The sequence below is a fragment of the Bombina bombina genome, chromosome 2 (genome assembly GCF_027579735.1).
Source record: "Bombina bombina isolate aBomBom1 chromosome 2, aBomBom1.pri, whole genome shotgun sequence".
NCBI classification, from domain to species: Eukaryota; Metazoa; Chordata; class Amphibia; order Anura; family Bombinatoridae; genus Bombina; species Bombina bombina.
The window spans coordinates 763,966,675-763,990,967 of NC_069500.1; the positions used below are offsets into that span (position 1 = coordinate 763,966,675).

General features: G+C 42.6%; 1 protein-coding gene across 1 annotated transcript in view; it reads right to left on the minus strand.

Annotated features, from left to right (window-relative positions):
• NWD1 (NACHT and WD repeat domain containing 1) overlaps positions 1-24,293 on the minus strand; it is a 200,260-nt gene that overhangs the window by 1,011 nt on the left and 174,956 nt on the right. Inside the window, exons 19-20 of the mRNA XM_053702893.1 lie at positions 5,957-6,507; positions 4,441-4,546 (exon numbers count right to left, since the gene is read on the minus strand). Of these exons, the coding sequence (XP_053558868.1) occupies positions 4,441-4,546; positions 5,957-6,507 (657 nt within the window). The remainder of the gene's footprint in view (positions 1-4,440; positions 4,547-5,956; positions 6,508-24,293) is intronic.

Below are 24,293 nucleotides of genomic sequence, written 5' to 3' on the forward strand. Positions count from 1 at the left end.
GCCTAGATTTGGAGTTTGGCGGTAGAAGGGCTGTTAACGCTCCGCGGGCTTTTTTCTGGCCGCACCATAAATTTAACTCTGGTATCGAGAGTTCAAACAAATGCTGCGTTAGGCTCCAAAAAAGGAGCGTAGAGCATTTTTACCGCAAATGCAACTCTCGATACCAGAGTTGCTTACGGACGCGGCCAGCCTCAAAAACGTGCTCCTGCACGATATCCCCATAGGAGACAATGGGGCTGTTTGAGCTGAAAAAAAACCTAACACCTGCAAAAAAGCAGCGTTCAGCTCCTAACGCAGCCCCATTGTTTCCTATGGGGAAACACTTCCTACGTCTGCACCTAACACTCTAACATGTACCCCGAGTCTAAACACCCCTAACCTTACACTTATTAACCCCTAATCTGCCGCTCCCGCTATCGCTGACCCCTGCATATTTTTTTTAACCCCTAATCTGCCGCTCCGTAAACCGCCGCAACCTACGTTATCCCTATGTACCCCTAATCTGCTGCCCTAACATCGCCGACCCCTATATTATATTTATTAACCCCTAATCTGCCCCCCACAACGTCGCCAACACCTGCCTACACTTATTAACCCCTAATCTGCCGAGCGGACCGCACCGCTACTATAATAAAGTTATTAACCCCTAACCCGCCCCACTAACCCTATCATAAATAGTATTAACCCCTAATCTGCCCTCCCTAACATCGCCGACACCTACCTTCAATTATTAACCCCTAATCTGACGACAGGAGCTCATCGCTACTATAATAAATGGATTAACCCCTAAAGCTAAGTCTAACCCTAACACTAACACCCCCCTAACTTAAATATAATTTACATCTAACGAAATTAATTAACTCTTATTAAATAACTTATTCCTATTTAAAGCTAAATACTTACCTGTAAAATAAATCCTAATATAGCTACAATATAAATTATAATTATATTATAGCTATTTTAGGATTAATATTTATTTTACAGGCAACTTTGTAATTATTTTAACCAGGTACAATAGCTATTTAATAGTTACCTAGTTAAAATAATAACAAATTTACCTGTAAAATAAATCCTAACCTAAGATATAATTAAACCTAACACTACCCTATCAATAAATTAATTAAATAAACTACCTACAATTACCTACAATTAACCTAACACTACACTATCAATAAATTAATTAAACACAATTCCTACAAATAAATACAATTAAATAAACTAGCTAAAGTACAAAAAATAAAAAAGAACTAAGTTACAAAAAATAAAAAAATATTTACAAACATCAGAAAATTATTACAACAATTTTAAACTAATTACACCTACTCTAAGCCCCCTAATAAAATAACAAAGACCCCCAAAATAAAAAATTCCCTACCCTATTCTAAATTAAAAAAGTTAAAAGCTCTTTTACCTTACCAGCCCTGAACAGGGCCCTTTGCGGGGCATGCCCCAAGAATTTCAGCTCTTTTGCCTGTAAAAAAAACACATACAATACCCCCCCCAACATTACAACCCACCACCCACATACCCCTAATCTAACCCAAACCCCCCTTAAATAAACCTAACACTAAGCCCCTGAAGATCTTCCTACCTTGTCTTCACCATCCAGGTATCACTGATCCGTCCTGGCTCCAACATCTTCATCCAACCCAAGCGGGGGTTGGCGATCCATCATCCGGTGGCTGAAGAGGTCCAGAAGAGGCTCCAAAGTCTTCCTCCTATCCGGCAAGAAGAGGACATCCGGACCGGCAAACATCTTCTCCAAGCGGCATCTTCGATCTTCTTGCATCCGGTGCGGAGCGGGTCCATCTTGAAGCAGGCGACGCGGATCCATCCTCTTCTTCCGTTGTCTCCCGACGAATGACGGTTCCTTTAAGGGACGTCATCCAAGATGGCGTCCCTTGAATTCCGATTGGCTGATAGGATTCTATCAGCCAATCGGAATTAAGGTAGGAATATTCTGATTGGCTGATGGAATCAGCCAATCAGAATCAAGTTCAATCCGATTGGCTGATCCAATCAGCCAATCAGATTGAGCTCGCATTCTATTGGCTGTTCCAATAGAATGCAAGCTCAATCTGATTGGCTGATTGGATCAGCCAATAGGATTGAACTTGATTCTGATTGGCTGATTCCATCAGCCAATCAGAATATTCCTACCTTAATTCCGATTGGCTGATAGAATCCTATCAGCCAATCGGAATTCAAGGGACGCCATCTTGGATGACATCCCTTAAAGGAACCGTCATTCGTCGGGAGACAACGGAAGAAGAGGATGGATCCGCGTCGCCTGCTTCAAGATGGACCCGCTCCGCACCGGATGCAAGAAGATCGAAGATGCCGCTTGGAGAAGATGTTTGCCGGTCCGGATGTCCTCTTCTTGCCGGATAGGAGGAAGACTTTGGAGCCTCTTCTGGACCTCTTCAGCCACCGGATGATGGATCGCCAACCCCCGCTTGGGTTGGATGAAGATGTTGGAGCCAGGACGGATCGGTGATACCTGGATGGTGAAGACAAGGTAGGAAGATCTTCAGGGGCTTAGTGTTAGGTTTATTTAAGGGGGGTTTGGGTTAGATTAGGGGTATGTGGGTGGTGGGTTGTAATGTTGGGGGGGGGTATTGTATGTGTTTTTTTTACAGGCAAAAGAGCTGAAATTCTTGGGGCATGCCCCGCAAAGGGCCCTGTTCAGGGCTGGTAAGGTAAAAGAGCATTTAACTTTTTTAATTTAGAATAGGGTAGGGAATTTTTTATTTTGGGGGTCTTTGTTATTTTATTAGGGGGCTTAGAGTAGGTGTAATTAGTTTAAAATTGTTGTAATAATTTTCTGATGTTTGTAAATATTTTTTTATTTTTTGTAACTTAGTTCTTTTTTATTTTTTGTACTTTAGCTAGTTTATTTAATTGTATTTATTTGTAGGAATTGTGTTTAATTTATTGATAGTGTAGTGTTAGGTTAATTGTAGGTAATTGTAGGTAGTTTATTTAATTAATTTATTGATAGGGTAGTGTTAGGTTTAATTATATCTTAGGTTAGGATTTATTTTACAGGTAAATTTGTTATTATTTTAACTAGGTAACTATTAAATAGCTATTGTACCTGGTTAAAATAATTACAAAGTTGCCTGTAAAATAAATATTAATCCTAAAATAGCTATAATATAATTATAATTTATATTGTAGCTATATTAGGATTTATTTTACAGGTAAGTATTTAGCTTTAAATAGGAATACGTTATTTAATAAGAGTTAATTAATTTCGTTAGATGTAAATTATATTTAAGTTAGGGGGGTGTTAGTGTTAGGGTTAGACTTAGCTTTAGGGGTTAATCCATTTATTATAGTAGTGATGAGCTCCGGTCGTCAGATTAGGGGTTAATAATTGAAGGTAGGTGTCGGCGATGTTAGGGAGGGCAGATTAGGGGTTAATACTATTTATGATAGGGTTAGTGAGGCGGATTAGGGGTTAATAACTTTATTATAGTAGCGCTCAGGTCCGCTCGGCAGATTAGGGGTTAATAAGTGTAGGCAGGTGTCGGCGACGTTGAGGGGGGCAGATTAGGGGTTAATAAATCTAATATAGGGGTCGGCGGTGTTAGGGGCAGCAGATTAGGGGTACATAGGGATAACGTAGGTGGCGGCGCTTTGCGGTCGGAAGATTAGGGGTTAATTATTGTAAGTAGCTGGCGGCGACGTTGTGGGGGGCAGGTTAGGGGTTAATAAATGTAATACAGGGGTCGGCGGGGTTAGGGGCAGCAGATTAGGGGTACATAAGTATAACGTAGGTGGCGGTCGGCAGATTAGGGGTTAAAAAATTTAAATCGAGTGGCGGCGATGTGGGGGGACCTCGGTTTAGGGGTACATAGGTAGTTTATGGGTGTTAGTGTACTTTAGGGTACAGTAGTTAAGAGCTTTATGAACCGGCGTTAGCCCAGAAAGCTCTTAACTCCTGCTATTTTCCTGCGGCTGGAGTTTTGTCGTTAGAGCTCTAACGCTCACTTCAGAAACGACTCTAAATACCGGCGTTAGAAAGATCCCATTGAAAAGATAGGATACGCAATTGACGTAAGGGGATCTGCGGTATGGAAAAGTCGCGGCTGAAAAGTGAGCGTTAGACCCTTTAATCACTGACTCCAAATACCAGCGGGCGGCCAAAACCAGCGTTAGGAGCCTCTAACGCTGGTTTTCACGGCTACCGCCGAACTCTAAATCTAGGCCTAAATGAATAAATCATGTTAAAAAGGAAATTAAATATAGATACTCAAGACTGACACACTCGCGGGAGCATTAGTATGTACTACAATGCTAAAAATTGGTGAATTTATGAAGGTGTCAGGATAAAACCTGAAAAAAATAAAGAACGTTTACATGAAATATGGGCTATAGTACTTGCAGATGAGATAAGGGCTTGGGCAAGAGAACCTGCAGTAAATGTGTCCTCACCAGTTGCAACGTCCCAGACTTTGATGGCTCGATCCTGAGATCCTGTGTATATGTATTTATCATCTTGTGAGAAGCAAGCACATTCAATGCCTTGGAAAAAGAAGCCCTGATCAGTAGAAAGAGAATGAAAGAAATATTAATCTTGTTGCTTTAAGGGCGTCACAAATAAGGAAAACTGTTTTATATTATATAACAGAAACACAGAATATAGCAAAAGATCTAACAAAAGTTTTATTCTGGAGCTTTTTTTTGTGGGCAGAATTAATAACACATTGACATGTTCTGAACAGTTATCCTTTAAATGCTTTAACTTCCATCCATCAAAGAGAGTCAGGAGGAGCTCGCACACACAAGTCTGCTTCTTAAGCCGTAGTGTTCACCACCTCAGAAGTGCTGAATTTAATTTATCTGGACTCATCTAGTACCAAGTGTATTGCACAGAATCTTCTCCCCTTTGTGCTGGAGGTATTGTGGATCAGTTGGAAAAGAATGTAATATTTGGTGGGAATGCCCTAAGCTATCTACCCTTTGGCCTGACACCTTTGCTGCTTGTGTTCAGACGCACTTTGAGCTTGCTAGAGGTCCAGAGGTAGTTCTCTTACACATGGGTTTTCCTCAGCTACACTGAGTGCAAACATTTGTTACTAACCTACTTACCACAACAAATCATACTATTGCAATGCTTTGGAAGAGATCGACTTCTCCAACCTTTTCCTAAGTAGTCACAGTCATGGCATATATAAAAAATATATTGCAATATGTATACTGCCTTACAGATAAACTACATTTTTATAATGAGATTTGGGTTCCCTTGAATAACTTAGTATATGTTTCTCATTAGGTACATTCTCTACTTCATGGCCCATCTAGGTTACTGCTCAGAAACATTTTATATCAGGACTTAATTCAGATTTATTTATTGTTTGTTTAATCTCCTCCCCTTTCCTTTGGGGATTTAGAATGTAGTTCCTTCAGCATGAGTCAAAGCCTAACCCTTCATTTTCCTATTAGTAACAACATGATCTAGTGCTATTCTAGTATTTGTACAGCTATGCATTTTTAGCAGAAAAATAATATGTAACTTGTAGCCTTGTTTGCTTTGATATTATTGTAATGACAGCCATATGTTTGATCATTGCACCATCTGCACCATACAATATTTTAGTATACTGTTATAAAAAAAATAAAGATAAGAAAACATGTTTTATTCTGGGCTGACTCAAACAAGCTGATTGGCAAGCCCTAGGCTTTGCTTTTCAAAACTCCACCAAACAACAAGAGGTTGCTTGCATTAGACCTGGTATTCTTACTAGCTGCTTATGAAAATGATTGGATACCAGTGGTACAAGTGATATACAAATGGCTTTTTCCATTTTCTACTGAAAGCCACAGACACCAAACTTCTGTCTTCAAGAAAATCTATTCAATGTATTCCAACCCATAAGCCCATATTAACTATTTTATCTATTACTAGGTTGAAGTATATGATAACTTATCTTTATAAAATCTTACATACCTTGTAACACATCTCATACTCCCATTTGCCAGTTTCCAGGTTCCAAAGTCGCTGAACTGAGTCCCTGCACCCACTTAGTGCATATACTTCATTATTGCTTGTTTCTAGGCAGGTTATTTTGCTTCCATGGGACTCTAGTCTCCGACCTTTATCTTTAACACAGCTGAAGTGACACAGCTCTCCTCCTTCCATTCCATAAAGAACCCTCCAATCCTCCAGAATGGCCACTCTGCACACAGCACTTGAGATGCCTGGATGGATAGAATGGATGGGACCATCCAGTAGTGGATTAGGGTCTCCCTTGCTGACATCATATAGAACTATTAGATGATGATAAGCCACAGCCAGATGGTTTTCCCTCTTGCTAAGAGATAGACAGACAACTTCTGTGCTTTTATCAGGTGGAGGAATACATGCAACATCTTGTCTCTGATCTAGTGGAAAGGCCAGTACAGTCCCTGAGGCTAAACCACACAATAGTATCCTCTTACTCTCTCCAATTTCCATACAGGTCACTTCTGAAGAGGATTCTAGAATATCAGACACCAGACCTGAAAATGCAATGTGTCTTTATTAGGCATTTTGCACAAAATGATAATCATTAAACCTTCAGTTGTGAGAGAGAAAGAGCAACAACACATTTTACAGTAAGGAATTTGCAACCCTCTGTGGCAGCCATGCATTTGACAATAAGTGAAGACAGTACACCTGTGGCATCAGACTAGAGTTGCTGGTCCTACTTATTGTGATAACTCAGACCCATTTGATATCTAATTTTAGGAACAGAATTAAATTCACCTGTTAAGGCTGTAATCTTACCAAATAATCAATAAAATGTGTATGTGTGTATCTATCTATCTATCTATATATATATATATATATATATAAAAATGTTACAGAAGCATTAGTTATTCTGTTGTGAAGAGCTTATTTCCCAGCAGCAATGCCTGAACCAGCAAGCCAGCGCCTAAGAAGGGCTCCAAGAAAACTGTAACAAGTTTCATTTCATAAAGAGTTAACTCTTTTTTTTTCAGCTTTTAGAAACTATTGTCTAATCACCTCTGGAGCCAGACTGCTAATTGATAAGATGAACTTGTAAACTTGTTATCTTAAGTACTGTAATCCTATTGTGGCCTGTCAAAGGACAGTGCTCTCTATCTAAATGTGTGATGGGGGATTTTGTGCTTCCCCCCCTCTCCCCCTGGGAGTGCCCTGTGTGCATGTAACCTTAATAAAAAGCAGGCTGGGCATCCCAGTCCTGAGTTCTTGTTTGACCCTCAATCGCAGCGTTGACTCGTTTTTGTGGGCAGAAGGGTATCCTAGCTGTACTGCAGCTAAGGGAGATTATTCTATATTTGCGAGACTCATATAGAATACTATGGAAAGCAGCTTCTCCCCTCTTTAGCAATAGGGATCCAGGCTACTAAGCGGTCCATCTCTCAGCGAGACTAAGGGTAACCGTAACATTTGGCGGCAGCGGCGGGATTTTCCTGGATTTCCTAGGAGAGGTACAGAACGGATGGAGAGCGCTTACGAAAAATTGAAGCGTACAACCCTAAAGGATTTACTTGAAAGCAGAGGGGGGTACGCCAGCAACCGGCCGAGGAGAGAGCTGATCGCAGAATTGACCGAACTGGATCAGAGCTTCACAATGGCGGAAACACCGACCACGATTAGTGACGAAAAAACCAGGATTGTTCGGGAAAGGCTCTCATTATACGGGCCGAACCCCTCCATGGAATTGGTACAGCAGTTGATGGCGGAGGCGGACGAGGATATACGAGAGACTCGAGCCCACGAACTCAACCTAGCGAACGCACACCGCAATGCTGAAGCCCCGCAGGTAATCATCCCTGTCGAAAATGCTGGGAGGCCCAAGATACCCTATGCGGCATTTCGACCCTTCCTAGAGAGCAAGACAGGGATTGATGAATATTTGGCGGACTTCGAAAGGCAATGTGCCCTGCACCAGATTCCCAACAGAGAGTGGCCCACGATATTGTCTGGGAAACTATCCGGGCGAGCCCTGGAAGCCTTTCGTACTCTGGGTGCTGAGGAAGTGACACAGTATGAGCTAGTTAAGGAGACACTGTTGCGACGGTACGCTGTAACTCCGGACACGTATCGCCGACAGTTTCGGGGCACGGAAAAGAAGCCTAACGATACCCATATGGAATGGGCGCACCGAATGCGGAGAGCGGCAAATCACTGGCTGAGCGGAAGTAAAGCGGTGACTGGGGAGGAAATTTTACAATTGTTTCTCTTAGAACATTTTTATAATGGCATGGAACAGCAAGGGAAGGAATGGCTGCGAGACAGGCGGCCTTCTACCTTAGAAGAAGCAGCCAAATTGGCCGATGAACATTATGACTCCCGTCTTCACGAACCCATGAACTACCGAGCTCCAGCACGGGTCGAACCCAGAGAGGTTTACCGTGCACCCCCTCGTGCTGAATTCCGAGCCCCGGTGCCCACAGGGCCCGTCCGACACTCAGGACCACCCAATAACAGCTCTGAGCGTCCCAGACCGACTTGCCACCGATGCAAGCAACCAGGGCATTTCATGGCTAGCTGCCCCCTTAATACGCACCAGACACCCAGGAATTACAATTACCCCTCTGGGTCCTATCGTCCGGCCCTGGCCCTCTGTGTTAACCAAGAGGCCCCTATGGAGGGATATGTGGGGCCGCTTCACGAGGCAGACCCTGTATATGCTGCCTCAGATAACCGCCAGCACCATCGGCAGAGGGTATGGCTTGAGGGGCGATCTACCGAGGGATTGCGAGACACAGGGGCTACTATCACGCTGGTACAGAGTCATTTGGTGCCAGAGCACAAGCGATCCGGACAGACTGTGGCCGTTAGAGTGGCGGGGGGGGATGTGTACAAAATTCCAACAGCTAAAGTGCATCTTGATTGGGGAGCGGGAAAGGGGGCTGTGAACGTGGGCCTAATGGATAATTTACCTGCCGAAGTACTACTGGGCAACGATTTGGGCCCCATGACTTCTGCCTATGCTCCAGTATGCAACAACGAGGCGGACCCAGTGACTACACGGGCCCAAGCCCGGACGGAGCGAGAGCTCTCACCAGTGCGGGAGACACAGGTAAGACCTACCCCGACCTTGCCTGACAGGTTAGGCCCCATACCCTGGGACACCCCAGATGCCTTCGAGGCAGAGTCTAAGACTGACCCGACCTTACAAAAGTACCGGGAACGAGCAGAGACCGGAGGGGGCGGGGCAGATAACGAAACATTCTTATGGGAAAAAGGGAAACTATACCGCTGGACAGAGAAAAGGGGACAGCGTAGGCGACAGCTGGTAGTGCCCCACAAATACCGTCAAGAAATCCTCAAAATAGGCCACGACATCCCCTTAGCAGGCCACCTAGCCGTTACCCGTACCCTACACCGCATTACTCACACGTTCTTTTGGCCAGGGGTGCACGCTGACGTTAGAACTTACTGTAACACCTGCGATGTGTGTCAACGAGTAGGAAGGCGAGGCGATCACCCTAAAGCCCAGCTAGTAAATATGCCCATTGTAGAGGAACCCTTCAGCCGGGTTGCTATTGACCTAGTGGGACCACTGGCTACCCCTAGTCCCTCCGGTAAGCGATACATTCTTACCGTAGTGGACTACGCTACCAGGTACCCAGAGGCTGTCGCCCTATCCAACATACAAGCGGATACGGTAGCGAATGCACTAGTACAGGTGTTCTCCCGGGTAGGATTTCCAAAAGAAATCCTATCCGACCGAGGCACCCAATTTACGGCTGAATTGACCCAACAACTCTGGCAGGTTTGCAAAATTAAGTCCCTCCTAAGCTCCCCATACCACCCCCAGACGAACGGGCTGTGTGAGAGGTTCAATGGGACCCTCAAGCAAATGCTCAAGACGTTCACTCAGGAATACCGAGACTGGGAACGCTTCCTGCCGCACCTCCTATTTGCTTATCGGGAGGTGCCCCAGGAAACGACAGGGTTCTCTCCCTTCGAGTTGCTCTACGGAAGAAAGGTACGGGGACCCCTAAACCTGATCCGGGAGCACTGGGAGGGAGAGATGGAGGCTGACGGTGTCCCAATTGTGCCATACGTGCTGGAACTCAGGGACCGAATGGAGCAATTAGCCAAATCCGTGCGGGCTAATCTCCAGTTGGCCCAGAGAAGACAGAAAGTATGGTACGATCGGGGGGCCCGAAAGAGAATCTTCACCATAGGACAAAAGGTGTTAGTACTTAAGCCGGTGAAGACAGACAAATTGCAGGCGTCCTGGCAGGGTCCCTACCAGATCGTAGAGAAAAGGGGAGACACCACTTATGTGATAGCTAGCTGCCACGACAACAATCTTAGAAAGACATTCCATGTAAACATGCTCAAGGAATATTTTGAGCGACCAGAGAACGTGACGGCCGTATGTTGTTCCCCTCAGGAAGACCCCGACAGTTTACCCATTCCAGACCTATTAGAAAAGAGCCTCCCCACAGGTATAGTGGCGCAGGTTCAGATAGGGGACCGACTTAGCCCCACTGAAAGGGAGCAGCTCAACCAACTCCTCCAGTCCAAACACCTCACCTTCTCCCCGAAGCCAGGGTACACTACTTTAACCACCCACCAGGTAGATACTCCGGGACAAGCTCCCTTGCGCCAGGCTCCGTACCGAATCCCCGAAGCAGTTAGGACAGGAATGAAGAAGGAGATCGATGAGATGCTCCAGCTCAGGGTAATTGAGCCCTCCGATAGTCCCTGGGCCTCCCCAGTTGTCTTGGTGCCCAAGAAAGATGGGACCACCCGGTTCTGCGTAGACTATCGGAGGCTCAATGAAAATACCGTGACGGACGCTTACCCTATGCCCAGGGTAGACGAGCTACTCGATCGTATAGCCAGGGGAAATTACCTGACCACTATTGACCTCTGCAAAGGTTACTGGCAGATTCCCCTGGCCCCGGAGGCTATCCCCAAGTCGGCATTCGTCACCCCATTCGGCTTATATCAGTTTAGGGTAATGCCGTTTGGGATGAAGAATGCCCCAGCTACATTCCAGCGCTTGGTGGATAGGCTCCTGGATGGCTTCCAGAGTTTTGCTTGCGCCTACCTGGACGACATAGCGATCCACAGTGAGTCCTGGGAGGACCACTTAGCTCATGTGGGAATGGTTCTGGATCAGATCCGGGCTGCTGGCCTGACTCTGAAGCCAGAAAAATGCCACTTTGGGATGGCCGAGGTACAGTACCTGGGTCACCGGGTGGGGTGTGGAAAGCAGCGACCAGAGCCGGCCAAAATAGAAGCTGTCGCCAATTGGCCCACCCCCATCACTAAGACTCAGGTCCTAGCCTTCCTGGGCACGGCAGGGTACTATAGACGGTTCGTACCAGACTACAGCACACTTGCCAAACCCCTGACTGACTTGACCAAGAAGAACTTACCTCGACAGGTCCTGTGGTCTCCCCACTGTGAAACGGCTTTCCAGGCTCTCAAAAATGCTCTAATTAACGCTCCTGTCTTGGCGGCCCCAGCCCTTAACAAACGTTTTATCGTCCATACAGATGCTTCCATGTTCGGGCTGGGAGCTGTCCTCAGCCAAGTAGGCGAAGATGGAGGGGAGCATCCAGTTGCCTACATCAGCCGGAAGCTCCTGCCCCGCGAAGTCAGCTATGCAGCGGTCGAAAAGGAGTGTTTGGCTTTGGTGTGGGCATTAAAGAAATTGACTCCCTATTTATATGGTCAGGAGTTCACTCTGGTCACCGACCATAACCCGTTGGTGTGGCTGAACCGGGTCTCTGGAGATAACGGCAGGCTATTACGTTGGAGCTTATCGTTGCAAACCTTCAATTTCACCATTACTTACAGACCTGGGAAACAGAATGGCAACGCCGACGGGTTGTCCAGACAAACCGACCTCAGCCCCGCATAACCAGCGGTCTGGACAGCCTTAGTCTGCCCCGAAAAGGGGTCAGACCGTGTCTGCCAGAGTGTTCCACAGAAAGGGAGCAATGTTACAGAAGCATTAGTTATTCTGTTGTGAAGAGCTTATTTCCCAGCAGCAATGCCTGAACCAGCAAGCCAGCGCCTAAGAAGGGCTCCAAGAAAACTGTAACAAGTTTCATTTCATAAAGAGTTAACTCTTTTTTTTTCAGCTTTTAGAAACTATTGTCTAATCACCTCTGGAGCCAGACTGCTAATTGATAAGATGAACTTGTAAACTTGTTATCTTAAGTACTGTAATCCTATTGTGGCCTGTCAAAGGACAGTGCTCTCTATCTAAATGTGTGATGGGGGATTTTGTGCTTCCCCCCCTCTCCCCCTGGGAGTGCCCTGTGTGCATGTAACCTTAATAAAAAGCAGGCTGGGCATCCCAGTCCTGAGTTCTTGTTTGACCCTCAATCGCAGCGTTGACTCGTTTTTGTGGGCAGAAGGGTATCCTAGCTGTACTGCAGCTAAGGGAGATTATTCTATATTTGCGAGACTCATATAGAATACTATGGAAAGCAGCTTCTCCCCTCTTTAGCAATAGGGATCCAGGCTACTAAGCGGTCCATCTCTCAGCGAGACTAAGGGTAACCGTAACAATACATACATACATATGCACATTAGTGTTCAAAAGTTTGGAGTCACTTAGAAATTCCCTTGTTTTCAAAAGAAACGCAATTTTTTTTGTCCATTAAACAACCATCAAATTGTTCAGAAATACAGTGTAGATATTGTTAATGTTGTGAATGACTATTGTAGTTGGAAATGGCAAATTTTAAGGAAATATATACATAGGCGTACAGAGGCCCATTATCAGCAACCATCAGAAAATAACATTATCCCGTAAGTAAAGAACATCATAATGTGAAATATGTGCAGTAAATATAAAGTAAAACACATAGATACATATGTATACATTACATATATATATATATATATATATATACATATATATATATATATATATATATATATATATATATATATATATATATATATATAAAATAAAAAAAGTGATGAGTGATGAGTATCTCCATTCGATATTAAGTTTGTTACACAGTTCAGTAATCAGTTTGGTAAGATCAAAAGTATCATAAATAAAAATCTTGGCATCCTAACTCTTGACCAGGAATGCAAAGCTATTCTGGATAAGAGAATTAAATTTATACCCAAAAAAGCAGCTACTATTGGAAGCCGTTTGATTAAATATGTGTACAATTCTGAATCTCAAACTAAGGAGACATGGCTAGCAAGAAAGGGTTTTAATTCCCAGCATAAAATATAATACAGGCTAGATTGTTGTTCAAAATATGTCATCTATATAATTACATGCAGAGTCTTTGGTAAACAATATACAGGTTCCACAAGCAGGAACCTGAAAGATAGGATACGTGAGCATCTCACATCCATTGAAAAAGACACCCCTAAAACCACGGTGGCGAAACACTTCAACCTCCATGCAGAGAACAAAAAAGCGTTACGTTTTCAAGCTATTGATTACATCCCCATGAATAAGAGAAGTGGGGATAGATCCAAAAAGTTGCTAGATGTTGAAGTACAGTGGATTTTTAAGCTGGAAACTAAGGAATCTAAGGGTATACATTTAAGGTGGGATATAGACCTATATCAGGGAATCTAGAGAATACTAGTAGATATATGATTAGTTTCATGTAACACTATACAGAGGTTAGGTCCAAAAATAAACCTTACACCTTTGTACACATAATTTGTAGTTTGTACAGTCAATTTTCTATTGTTGTTATTAAATCCTTTAGAACTAATGATTTACTTTTGCTAAAATCTGATGAGACAAAGTGTAAATAAAAATACATATTTAATGTAAAATACCTATTTTTACATCTTATAATAGGATTAAGGTGGTACAAAAAGAAAAGGAAAATTGTGGTCTCTTTTCATTTGTGATATATAATGTAACAGTCTCTTAAATATATATTATTTGAATGGTGACCGATTCTTGGATAAATATCTCTCAAGTTTATCCCTATGACTGCTGTTCATAACAATTTTAGTTTTTAAATGGTTAAAAATTGTTTTAACTTATATAGGCCTAGATTTGGAGTTCGGCGGTAAAAGGGCTGTTAACGCTCCGCGGGCTTTTTTCTGGCCGCACCATAAAATTAACTCTGGTATCGAGAGTTCAAACAAATGCTGCGTTAGGCTCCAAAAAAGGAGCGTAGAGCATTTTTACCGCAAATACAACTCTCGATACCAGAGTTGCTTACGGACGCGGCCGGCCTCAAAAACGTGCTCGTGCACGATTCCCCCATAGGAAACAATGGGGCTGTTTGAGCTGAAAAAAAACCTAACACCTGCAAAAAAGCAGCGTTCAGCTCCTAACGCAGCCCCATTGTTTCCTATGGGGAAACACTTCCTACGTCTGCACCTAACACTCTAACATGTACCCCGAGTCTAAACACCCCTAGCCTTACACTTATTAACCCCTAATCTGCCGCCCCCGCTATCGCTGACCCCTGCATATTTTTTTAAACCCCTAATCTGCCGCTCCGTAAACCGCCGCCACCTACGTTATCCCTATGTACCCCTAATCTGCTACCCCTAACACCGCCGACCCCTATATTATATTTATTAACCCCTAACCTGCCCCCCACAACGTCGCCGACACCTGCCTACACTCCCTAATCTGCCGAGCGGACCTGAGCGCTACTATAATAAAGTTATTAACCCCTAATCCGCCTCACTAACCCTATCATAAATAGTATTAACCCCTAATCTGCCCTCCCTAACATCGCCGACACCTAACTTCAATTATTAACCCCTAATCTTCCGATCGGAGCTCACCGCTATTCTAATAAATGGATTAACCCCTAAAGCTAAATCTAACCCTAACACTAACACCCCCCTAAGTTAAATATAATATTTATCTAACGAAATAAATTAACTCTTATTAAATAACTTATTCCTATTTAAAGCTAAATACTTACCTGTAAAATAAACCCTAATATAGCTACAATATAAATTATAATTATATTATAGCTATTTTAGGATTAATATTTATTTTACAGGCAACTTTGTAATTATTTTAACCAGGTACAATAGCTATTAAATAGTTAAGAACTATTTAATAGTTACCTAGTTAAAATAATAACAAATTTACCTGTAAAATAAATCCTAAACTAAGTTATAATTAAACCTAACACTACCCTATCAATAAAATAATTAAATAAACTACCTACAATTAACCTAACACTACACTATCAATAAATTAATTAAACACAATTCCTACAAATAAATACAATTAAATAAACTAGCTAAAGTACAAAAAATAAAAAAGAACTAAGTTACAGAAAATAAAAAAATATTTACAAACATAAGAAAAATATTACAACAATTTTAAACTAATTACACCTACTCTAAGCCCCCTAATAAAATAACAAAGCCCCCCAAAATAAAAAATTCCCTACCCTATTCTAAATTAAAAAAGTTACAAGCTCTTTTACCTTACCAGCCCTGAACAGGGCCCTTTGCGGGGCATGCCCCAAGAATTTCAGCTCTTTTGCCTGTAAAAAAAAACATACAATACCCCCCCCCAACATTACAACCCACCACCCACATACCCCTAATCTAACCCAAACCCCCCTTAAATAAACCTAACACTAAGCCCCTGAAGATCTTCCTACCTTGTCTTCACCATCCAGGTATCACCGATCCGTCCTGGCTCCAAGATCTTCATCCAACCCAAGCGGGGGTTGGCGATCCATAATCCGGTCCAGAAGAGGCTCCAAAGTCTTCCTCCTATCCGGCAAGAAGAGGACATCCGGACCGGCAAACATCTTCTCCAAGCGGCATCTTCGATCTTCTTCCATCCGGAGCGAAGCGGCAGGATCCTGAAGACATCCAGCGCGGAACATCCTTCCGGACCGACGACTGAACGACGAATGACTGTTCCTTTAAGGGACGTCATCCAAGATGGCGTCCCTCGAATTCCGATTGGCTGATAGGATTCTATCAGCCAATCGGAATTAAGGTAGGAATTTTCTGATTGGCTGATGGAATCAGCCAATCAGAATCTAGTTCAATCCGATTGGCCGATCCAATCAGCCAATCAGATTGAGCTCGCATTCTATTGGCTGATCGGAACAGCCAATAGAATGCGAGCTCAATCTGATTGGCTGATTGGATCAGCCAATCGGATTGAACTTGATTCTGATTGGCTGATTCCATCAGCCAATCAGAAAATTCCTACCTTAATTCCGATTGGCTGATAGAATCCTATCAGCCAATCGGAATTCGAGGGACGCCATCTTGGATGACGTCCCTTAAAGGAACAGTCATTCGTCGTTCAGTCGTCGGTCCGGATGGATGTTCCGCGCTGGATGTCTTCAGGATCCTGCCGCTTCGCGCCGGATGGAAGAAGATCGAAGATGCCGCTTGGAGAAGATGTTTGCCGGTCCGGATGTCCTCTTCTTGCCGGATAGGAGGAAGACTTTGGAGCCTCTTCTGGACCGGATTATGGATCGCCAACCCCCGCTTGGGTTGGATGAAGATCTTGGAGCCAGGACGGATCGGTGATACCTGGATGGTGAAGACAAGGTAGGAAGATCTTCAGGGGCTTAGTGTTAGGTTTATTTAAGGGGGGTTTGGGTTAGATTAGGGGTATGTGGGTGGTGGGTTGTAATGTTGGGGGGGGGGTATTGTATGTTTTTTTTTACAGGCAAAAGAGCTGAAATTCTTGGGGCATGCCCCGCAAAGGGCCCTGTTCAGGGCTGGTAAGGTAAAAGAGCTTGTAACTTTTTTAATTTAGAATAGGGTAGGGAATTTTTTATTTTGGGGGGCTTTGTTATTTTATTAGGGGGCTTAGAGTAGGTGTAATTAGTTTAAAATTGTTGTAATATTTTTCTTATGTTTGTAAATATTTTTTTATTTTCTGTAACTTAGTTCTTTTTTATTTTTTGTACTTTAGCTAGTTTATTTAATTGTATTTATTTGTAGGAATTGTGTTTAATTAATGTATTGATAGTGTAGTGTTAGGTTAATTGTAGGTAATTGTAGGTAGTTTATTTAATTATTTTATTGATAGGGTAGTGTTAGGTTTAATTATAACTTAGTTTAGGATTTATTTTACAGGTAAATTTGTTATTATTTTAACTAGGTAACTATTAAATAGTTCTTAACTATTTAATAGCTATTGTACCTGGTTAAAATAATTACAAAGTTGCCTGTAAAATAAATATTAATCCTAAAATAGCTATAATATAATTATAATTTATATTGTAGCTATATTAGGATTTATTTTACAGGTAAGTATTTAGCTTTAAATAGGAATAAGTTATTTAATAAGAGATAATTTATTTCGTTAGATAAAAATTATATTTAACTTAGGGGGGTGTTAGTGTTAGGGTTAGACTTAGCTTTAGGGGTTAATACATTTATTAGAATAGCGGTGAGCTCCGGTCGGCAGATTAGGGGTTAATAATTGAAGTTAGGTGTCGGCGATGTTAGGGAGGGCAGATTAGGGGTTAATACTATTTATGATAGGGTTAGTGAGGCGGATTAGGGGTTAATACATTTATTATAGTAGCGCTCAGGTCCGCTCGGCAGATTAGGGGTTAATAAGTGTAGGCAGGTGTCGGCGACATTGAGGGGGGCAGATTAGGGGTTAATAAATATAATATAGGGGTCGGCGATGTTAGGGGCAGCAGATTAGGGGTACATAGGGATAACGTAGGTGGCGGCGATTTGCGGTCGGAAGATTAGGGGTTAATTATTTTAAGTAGCTGGCGGCGACGTTGTGGGGGGCAGGTTAGGGGTTAATAAATGTAATACAGGGGTCGGCGGGGTTAGGGGCAGCAGATTAGGGGTACATAAATATAACGTAGGTGGCGGTCGGCAGATTAGGGGTTAAAAATTTTAATCGAGTGGCGGCGGTGTGGGGGGACCTCGGTTTAGGGGTACATAGGTAGTTTATGGGTGTTAGTGTACTTTAGGGTACAGTAGTTAAGAGCTTTATGAACCGGCGTTAGCCAGAAAGCTCTTAACTCCTGCTATTTTCAGGCGGCTGGAATCTTGTCGTTAGAGCTCTAACGCTCACTTCAGAAACGACTCTAAATACCAGCGTTAGAAAGATCCCATTGAAAAGATAGGCTACGCAAATGGCGTAGGGGGATCTGCGGTATGGAAAAGTCGCGGCTGTAAAGTGAGCGTTAGACCCTTTAATCACTGACTCCAAATACCAGCGGGCGGCCAAAACCAGCGTTAGGAGCCTCTAACGCTGGTTTTGACGGCTACCGCCGAACTCCAAATCTAGGCCATAGTTTTTTTGTTTGCTCCTGTATTAGAAGTTTCTATGTCTCTGATTTGATTTTGCTATCTGTTAAGCCCTATCATCATGTTGATATAGAACAAACATGTTGAATTTTATAAGGGTATACACAAAGTGAACTGGTTTTGCATCGATTTTCAGAGTCTCCTGCAACCAGTTTGGAAAAACATAGGCCTAGATTTGGAGTTCGGCGGTAAAAGGGCTGCTAACGCTCCGCGGGCTTTTTTCTGGCCGCACCATAAATTTAACTCTGGTATCAAGAGTTTAATCAAATGCTGCGTTAGGCTCCAAAAAAGGAGCGTAGAGCATTTTTACCGCAAATACAACTCTCGATACCAGAGTTGCTTACGGACGCGGCCGGCCTCAAAAACGTGCTCGTGCACGATTCCCCCATAGGAAACAATGGGGCTGTTTGAGCTGAAAAAAAACCTAACACCTGCAAAAAAGCAGCGTTCAGCTCCTAACGCAGCCCCATTGTTTCCTATGGGGAAACACTTCCTACGTCTGCACCTAACACTCTAACATGTACCCCGAGTCTAAACACCCCTAGCCTTACACTTATTAACCCCTAATCTGCCGCCCCCGCTATCGCTGACCCCTGCATATTTTTTTAAACCCCTAATCTGCCGCTCCGTAAACCGCCGCCACCTACATTATACCTATGTACCCCTAATCTGCTGCCCTAACATCGCCGACCCCTATATTATATTTATTAACCCCTAACCTGCCCCCCACAACGTCGCCGACACCTGCCTACACTTATTAACCCCTAATCTGCCGAGCGGACCTGAGCGCTACTATAATAAAGTTATTAACCCCTAATCCGCTTCACTAACCCTATCATAAATAGTATTAACCCCTAATCTGCCCTCCCTAACATCGCCGACACCTAACTTCAATTATTAACCCCTAATCTGCCGACCGGAGCTCACCGCTATTCTAATAAATGTATTAACCCCTAAAGCTAAGTCTAACCCTAACACTAACACCCCCCTAAGTTAAATATAATTTTTATCTAACGAAATAAATTAACTCTTATTAAATAACTTATTCCTATTTAAAGCTAAATACTTACCTGTAAAATAAATCCTAATATAGCTACAATATAAATTATAATTATATTATAGCTATTTTAGGATTAATATTTATTTTACAGGCAACTTTGTAATTATTTTAACCAGGTACAATAGCTATTAAATAGTTAAGAACTATTTAATAGTTACCTAGTTAAAATAATAACAAATTTACCTGTAAAATAAATCCTAACCTAAGTTATAATTAAACCTAACACTACCCTATCAATAAAATAATTAAATAAACTACCTACAATTACCTACAATTAACCTAACACTACACTATCAATAAATTAATTAAACACAATTCCTACAAATAAATACAATTAAGTAAACTAGCTAAAGTACAAAAAATAAAAAAGAACTAAGTTACAGAAAATAAAAAAATATTTACAAACATAAGAAAAATATTACAACAATTTTAAACTAATTACACCTACTCTAAGCCCCCTAATAAAATAACAAAGCCCCCCAAAATAAAAAATTCCCTACCCTATTCTAAATTAAAAAAGTTACAAGCTCTTTTACCTTACCAGCCCTGAACAGGGCCCTTTGCGGGCATGCCCCAAGAATTTCAGCTCTTTTGCCTGTAAAAAAAAAACATACAATACCCCCCCCCAACATTACAACCCACCACCCACATACCCCTAATCTAACCCAAACCCCCCTTAAATAAACCTAACACTAAGCCCCTGAAGATCTTCCTACCTTGTCTTCACCATCCAGGTATCACCGATCCGTCCTGGCTCCAAGATCTTCATCCAACCCAAGCGGGGGTTGGCGATCCATAATCTGGTCCAGAAGAGGCTCCAAAGTCTTCCTCCTATCCGGCAAGAAGAGGACATCCGGACCGGCAAACATCTTCTCCAAGCGGCATCTTCGATCTTCTTCCATCCGGAGCGAAGCGGCAGGATCCTGAAGACATCCAGCGCGGAACATCCATCCGGACCGACGACTGAACGACGAATGACTGTTCCTTTAAGGGACGTCATCCAAGATGGCGTCCCTCGAATTCCGATTGGCTGATAGGATTCTATCAGCCAATCGGAATTAAGGTAGGAATTTTCTGATTGGCTGATGGAATCAGCCAATCAGAATCTAGTTCAATCCGATTGGCCGATCCAATCAGCCAATCAGATTGAGCTCGCATTCTATTGGCTGATCGGAACAGCCAATAGAATGCGAGCTCAATCTGATTGGCTGATTGGATCGGCCAATCGGATTGAACTAGATTCTGATTGGCTGATTCCATCAGCCAATCAGAAAATTCCTACCTTAATTCCGATTGGCTGATAGAATCCTATCAGCCAATCGGAATTCGAGGGACGCCATCTTGGATGACGTCCCTTAAAGGAACAGTCATTCGTCGTTCAGTCGTCGGTCCGGATGGATGTTCCGCGCTGGATGTCTTCAGGATCCTGCCGCTTCGCTCCGGATGGAAGAAGATCGAAGATGCCGCTTGGAGAAGATGTTTGCCGGTCCGGATGTCCTCTTCTTGCCGGATAGGAGGAAGACTTTGGAGCCTTTTCTGGACCGGATTATGGATCGCCAACCCCCGCTTGGGTTGGATGAAGATCTTGGAGCCAGGACGGATCGGTGATACCTGGATGGTGAAGACAAGGTAGGAAGATCTTCAGGGGCTTAGTGTTAGGTTTATTTAAGGGGGGTTTGGGTTAGATTAGGGGTATGTGGGTGGTGGGTTGTAATGTTGGGGGGGGGGTATTGTATGTTTTTTTTTACAGGCAAAAGAGCTGAAATTCTTGGGGCATGCCCCGCAAAGGTAAAAGGTAAGGTAAGGTAAGGTAAGGTAAAAGAGCTTGTAACTTTTTTAATTTAGAATAGGGTAGGGAATTTTTTATTTTGGGGGGCTTTGTTATTTTATTAGGGGGCTTAGAGTAGGTGTAATTAGTTTAAAATTGTTGTAATATTTTTCTTATGTTTGTAAATATTTTTTTATTTTCTGTAACTTAGTTCTTTTTTATTTTTTGTACTTTAGCTAGTTTATTTAATTGTATTTATTTGTAGGAATTGTGTTTAATTAATGTATTGATAGTGTAGTGTTAGGTTAATTGTAGGTAATTGTAGGTAGTTTATTTAATTATTTTATTGATAGGGTAGTGTTAGGTTTAATTATAACTTAGGTTAGGATTTATTTTACAGGTAAATTTGTTATTATTTTAACTAGGTAACTATTAAATAGTTCTTAACTATTTAATAGCTATTGTACCTGGTTAAAATAATTACAAAGTTGCCTGTAAAATAAATATTAATCCTAAAATAGCTATAATATAATTATAATTTATATTGTAGCTATATTAGGATTTATTTTACAGGTAAGTATTTAGCTTTAAATAGGAATAAGTTATTTAATAAGAGTTAATTTATTTCGTTAGATAAAAATTATATTTAACTTAGGGGGGTGTTAGTGTTAGGGTTAGACTTAGCTTTAGGGGTTAATACATTTATTAGAATAGCGGTGAGCTCCGGTCGGCAGATTAGGGGTTAATAATTGAAGTTAGGTGTCGGCGATGTTAGGGAGGGCAGATTAGGGGTTAATACTATTTATGATAGGGTTAGTGAAGCGGATTAGGGGTTAATACTATTTATGATAGGGTTAGTGAGGCGGATTAGGGGTTAATACATTTATTATAGTAGCGCTCAGGTCCGCTCGGCAGATTAGGAGTTAATAAGTGTAGGCAGGTGGAGGCGACGTTGTGGGGGGCAGATTAGGGGTTAATAAATATAATATAGGGGTCGGCGGTGTTAGGGGTAGCAGATTAGGGGTACATAGGGATAACGTAGGTGGCGGCGATTTGCGGTCGGAAGATTAGGGGTTAATTATTTTAAGTAGCTGGCGGCGACGTTGTGGGGGGCAAGTTAGGGTTTAATAAATGTAATACAGGGGTCGGCGGGGTTAGGGGCAGCAGATTAGGGGTACATAAATATAACGTAGGTGGCGGTCGGCAGATTAGGGGTTAAAAATTTTAATCGAGTGGCGGCGGTGTGGGGGGACCTCGGTTTAGGGGTACATAGGTAGTTTATGGGTGTTAGTGTACTTTAGGGTACAGTAGTTAAGAGCTTTATGAACCGGCGTTAGCCAGAAAGCTCTTAACTCCTGCTATTTTCAGGCGGCTGGAATTTTGTCGTTAGAGCTCTAACGCTCACTTCAGAAACGACTCTAAATACCAGCGTTAGAAAGATCCCATTGAAAAGATAGGCTACGCAAATGGCGTAGGGGGATCTGCGGTATGGAAAAGTCGCGGCTGAAAAGTGAGCGTTAGACCCTTTAATCACTGACTCCAAATACCAGCGGGCGGCCAAAACCAGCGTTAGGAGCCTCTAACGCTGGTTTTGACGGCTACCGCCGAACTCCAAATCTAGGCCATAGGGTCTTTGAAAATGACTATTTAATAGTTAATGTATTTCAACTTTGTTCTCTATTATCGTTTTTCCACACTGCATGCAAAGGGCTATTTGAACCAATAATCAGTAGCAACATATGTCTTGTATAAATATGTGTTTGTTTCAGCTGTGCAACCTTTGATCTAGTTGTATCGTTTCCGCCCAGCACTTTATCATAGAAGCGTTATATTTTTTACTTGGCTAACTATGTGTGACTTGATCATATGGGCAGCAGTGTGCACTGCTGATACTAAACGTCATTAAGCCAGGGGGTGTATCAGTAACAACCTATGGCTATTTAAGCCTTACTAGGAACCCTCCCTAGCTATCTTTGAGAAAGCGCCTATCGGCGTGAAACGCGTCAGCGACGTCATCATTGTTTGTGCCTGTGTCTGTCAGCAATCCGTGAGTTTGTCTTATACACAATTGAAGTGTGGACTTTTAAAGTATATCAATAAATGATTCTATCAATTTTGATTCATCCAGACCACCATCTTGCAGGTTGGGGAGCTGTCTGGGGATCTCTGACAGCACAAAAGGTTTGGAATCTTTAAGAGGCGATGTTACCAATCAATATTTTAGAACTCTGTGCTATTTTTAGAGCTCTTCAGGCTTGGGGGCCTATTTATCAAATGTCTTGAGGACCTGATACGACAGTACGGATCAGGTCAGCAAGACATCGCTGAATGCGGAGAGCAATACGCTCTCCATATTCTGCATTGCACCAGCAGCTCACAAGAGCTGCTGGTGCAACGCCGCCCCCTGCAGACTCACGGCCAATCGGCCGCGAGCAGGGAGGTGTCAATCAGCCCGATCGTACTAAATCGGGTTTAATTCCGGCGATTCCTGTCCGCCTGCTCAGAGCAGGCAGACAGGGTTATGGAGCAGCAGTCTTTAGACCGCTGCTTCATAACTGCTGTTTCTGGTGAGTCTGAAGACTCGCCAGAAACACTGGGCCACAAGCTCCATTCAGAGCTTGATAAATGGGCCCCTTGGTCTCTATTTAAGAGAGTACTTTACATTAATTTTCAGTCAGACAGTATCACAACAGTGACATATGTCAATCTTCAATGGGGGACTCACAGTCCTTTAGTAATGAAAGAAGTATCTCTGATATTTTCTTGGGCGGAATCCAACTCTTGTCAAGACTATACGATTCATATCTCAGGGTATAAACATTTGGGAAGCGGATTATCTCAGTCATCATTCTGTACATCTGGGGGAGTGGTCTCCTTTTCCAGATGTGTTTTATCAACTTGTACAGTTGTGGGGCTGTGATACAAATGTGATATGGCAGGCCGTATAGAGTCTGATTATTGTGAACCAGTCTTCTTGGCCTATATGAATCTATGTAGTGATTAAAGAAATCCTGAGTTGCTGACATGGCATAGACTTGAAGCTTATATTTAACTTGTTTTGATTGAAAAAATGCTGAACAAAACAATATGTATTCTAAAAGAACAAATTACTCATCCGTGGTTGAGACATTTGTTAGACCGGATACATCTGAACAGGAATAAGAGACACACAGACAGTTTTGCACCAGCATGCTACAGGAAAGTTCTTATCTGTGAAAGGCACATATTGAGCA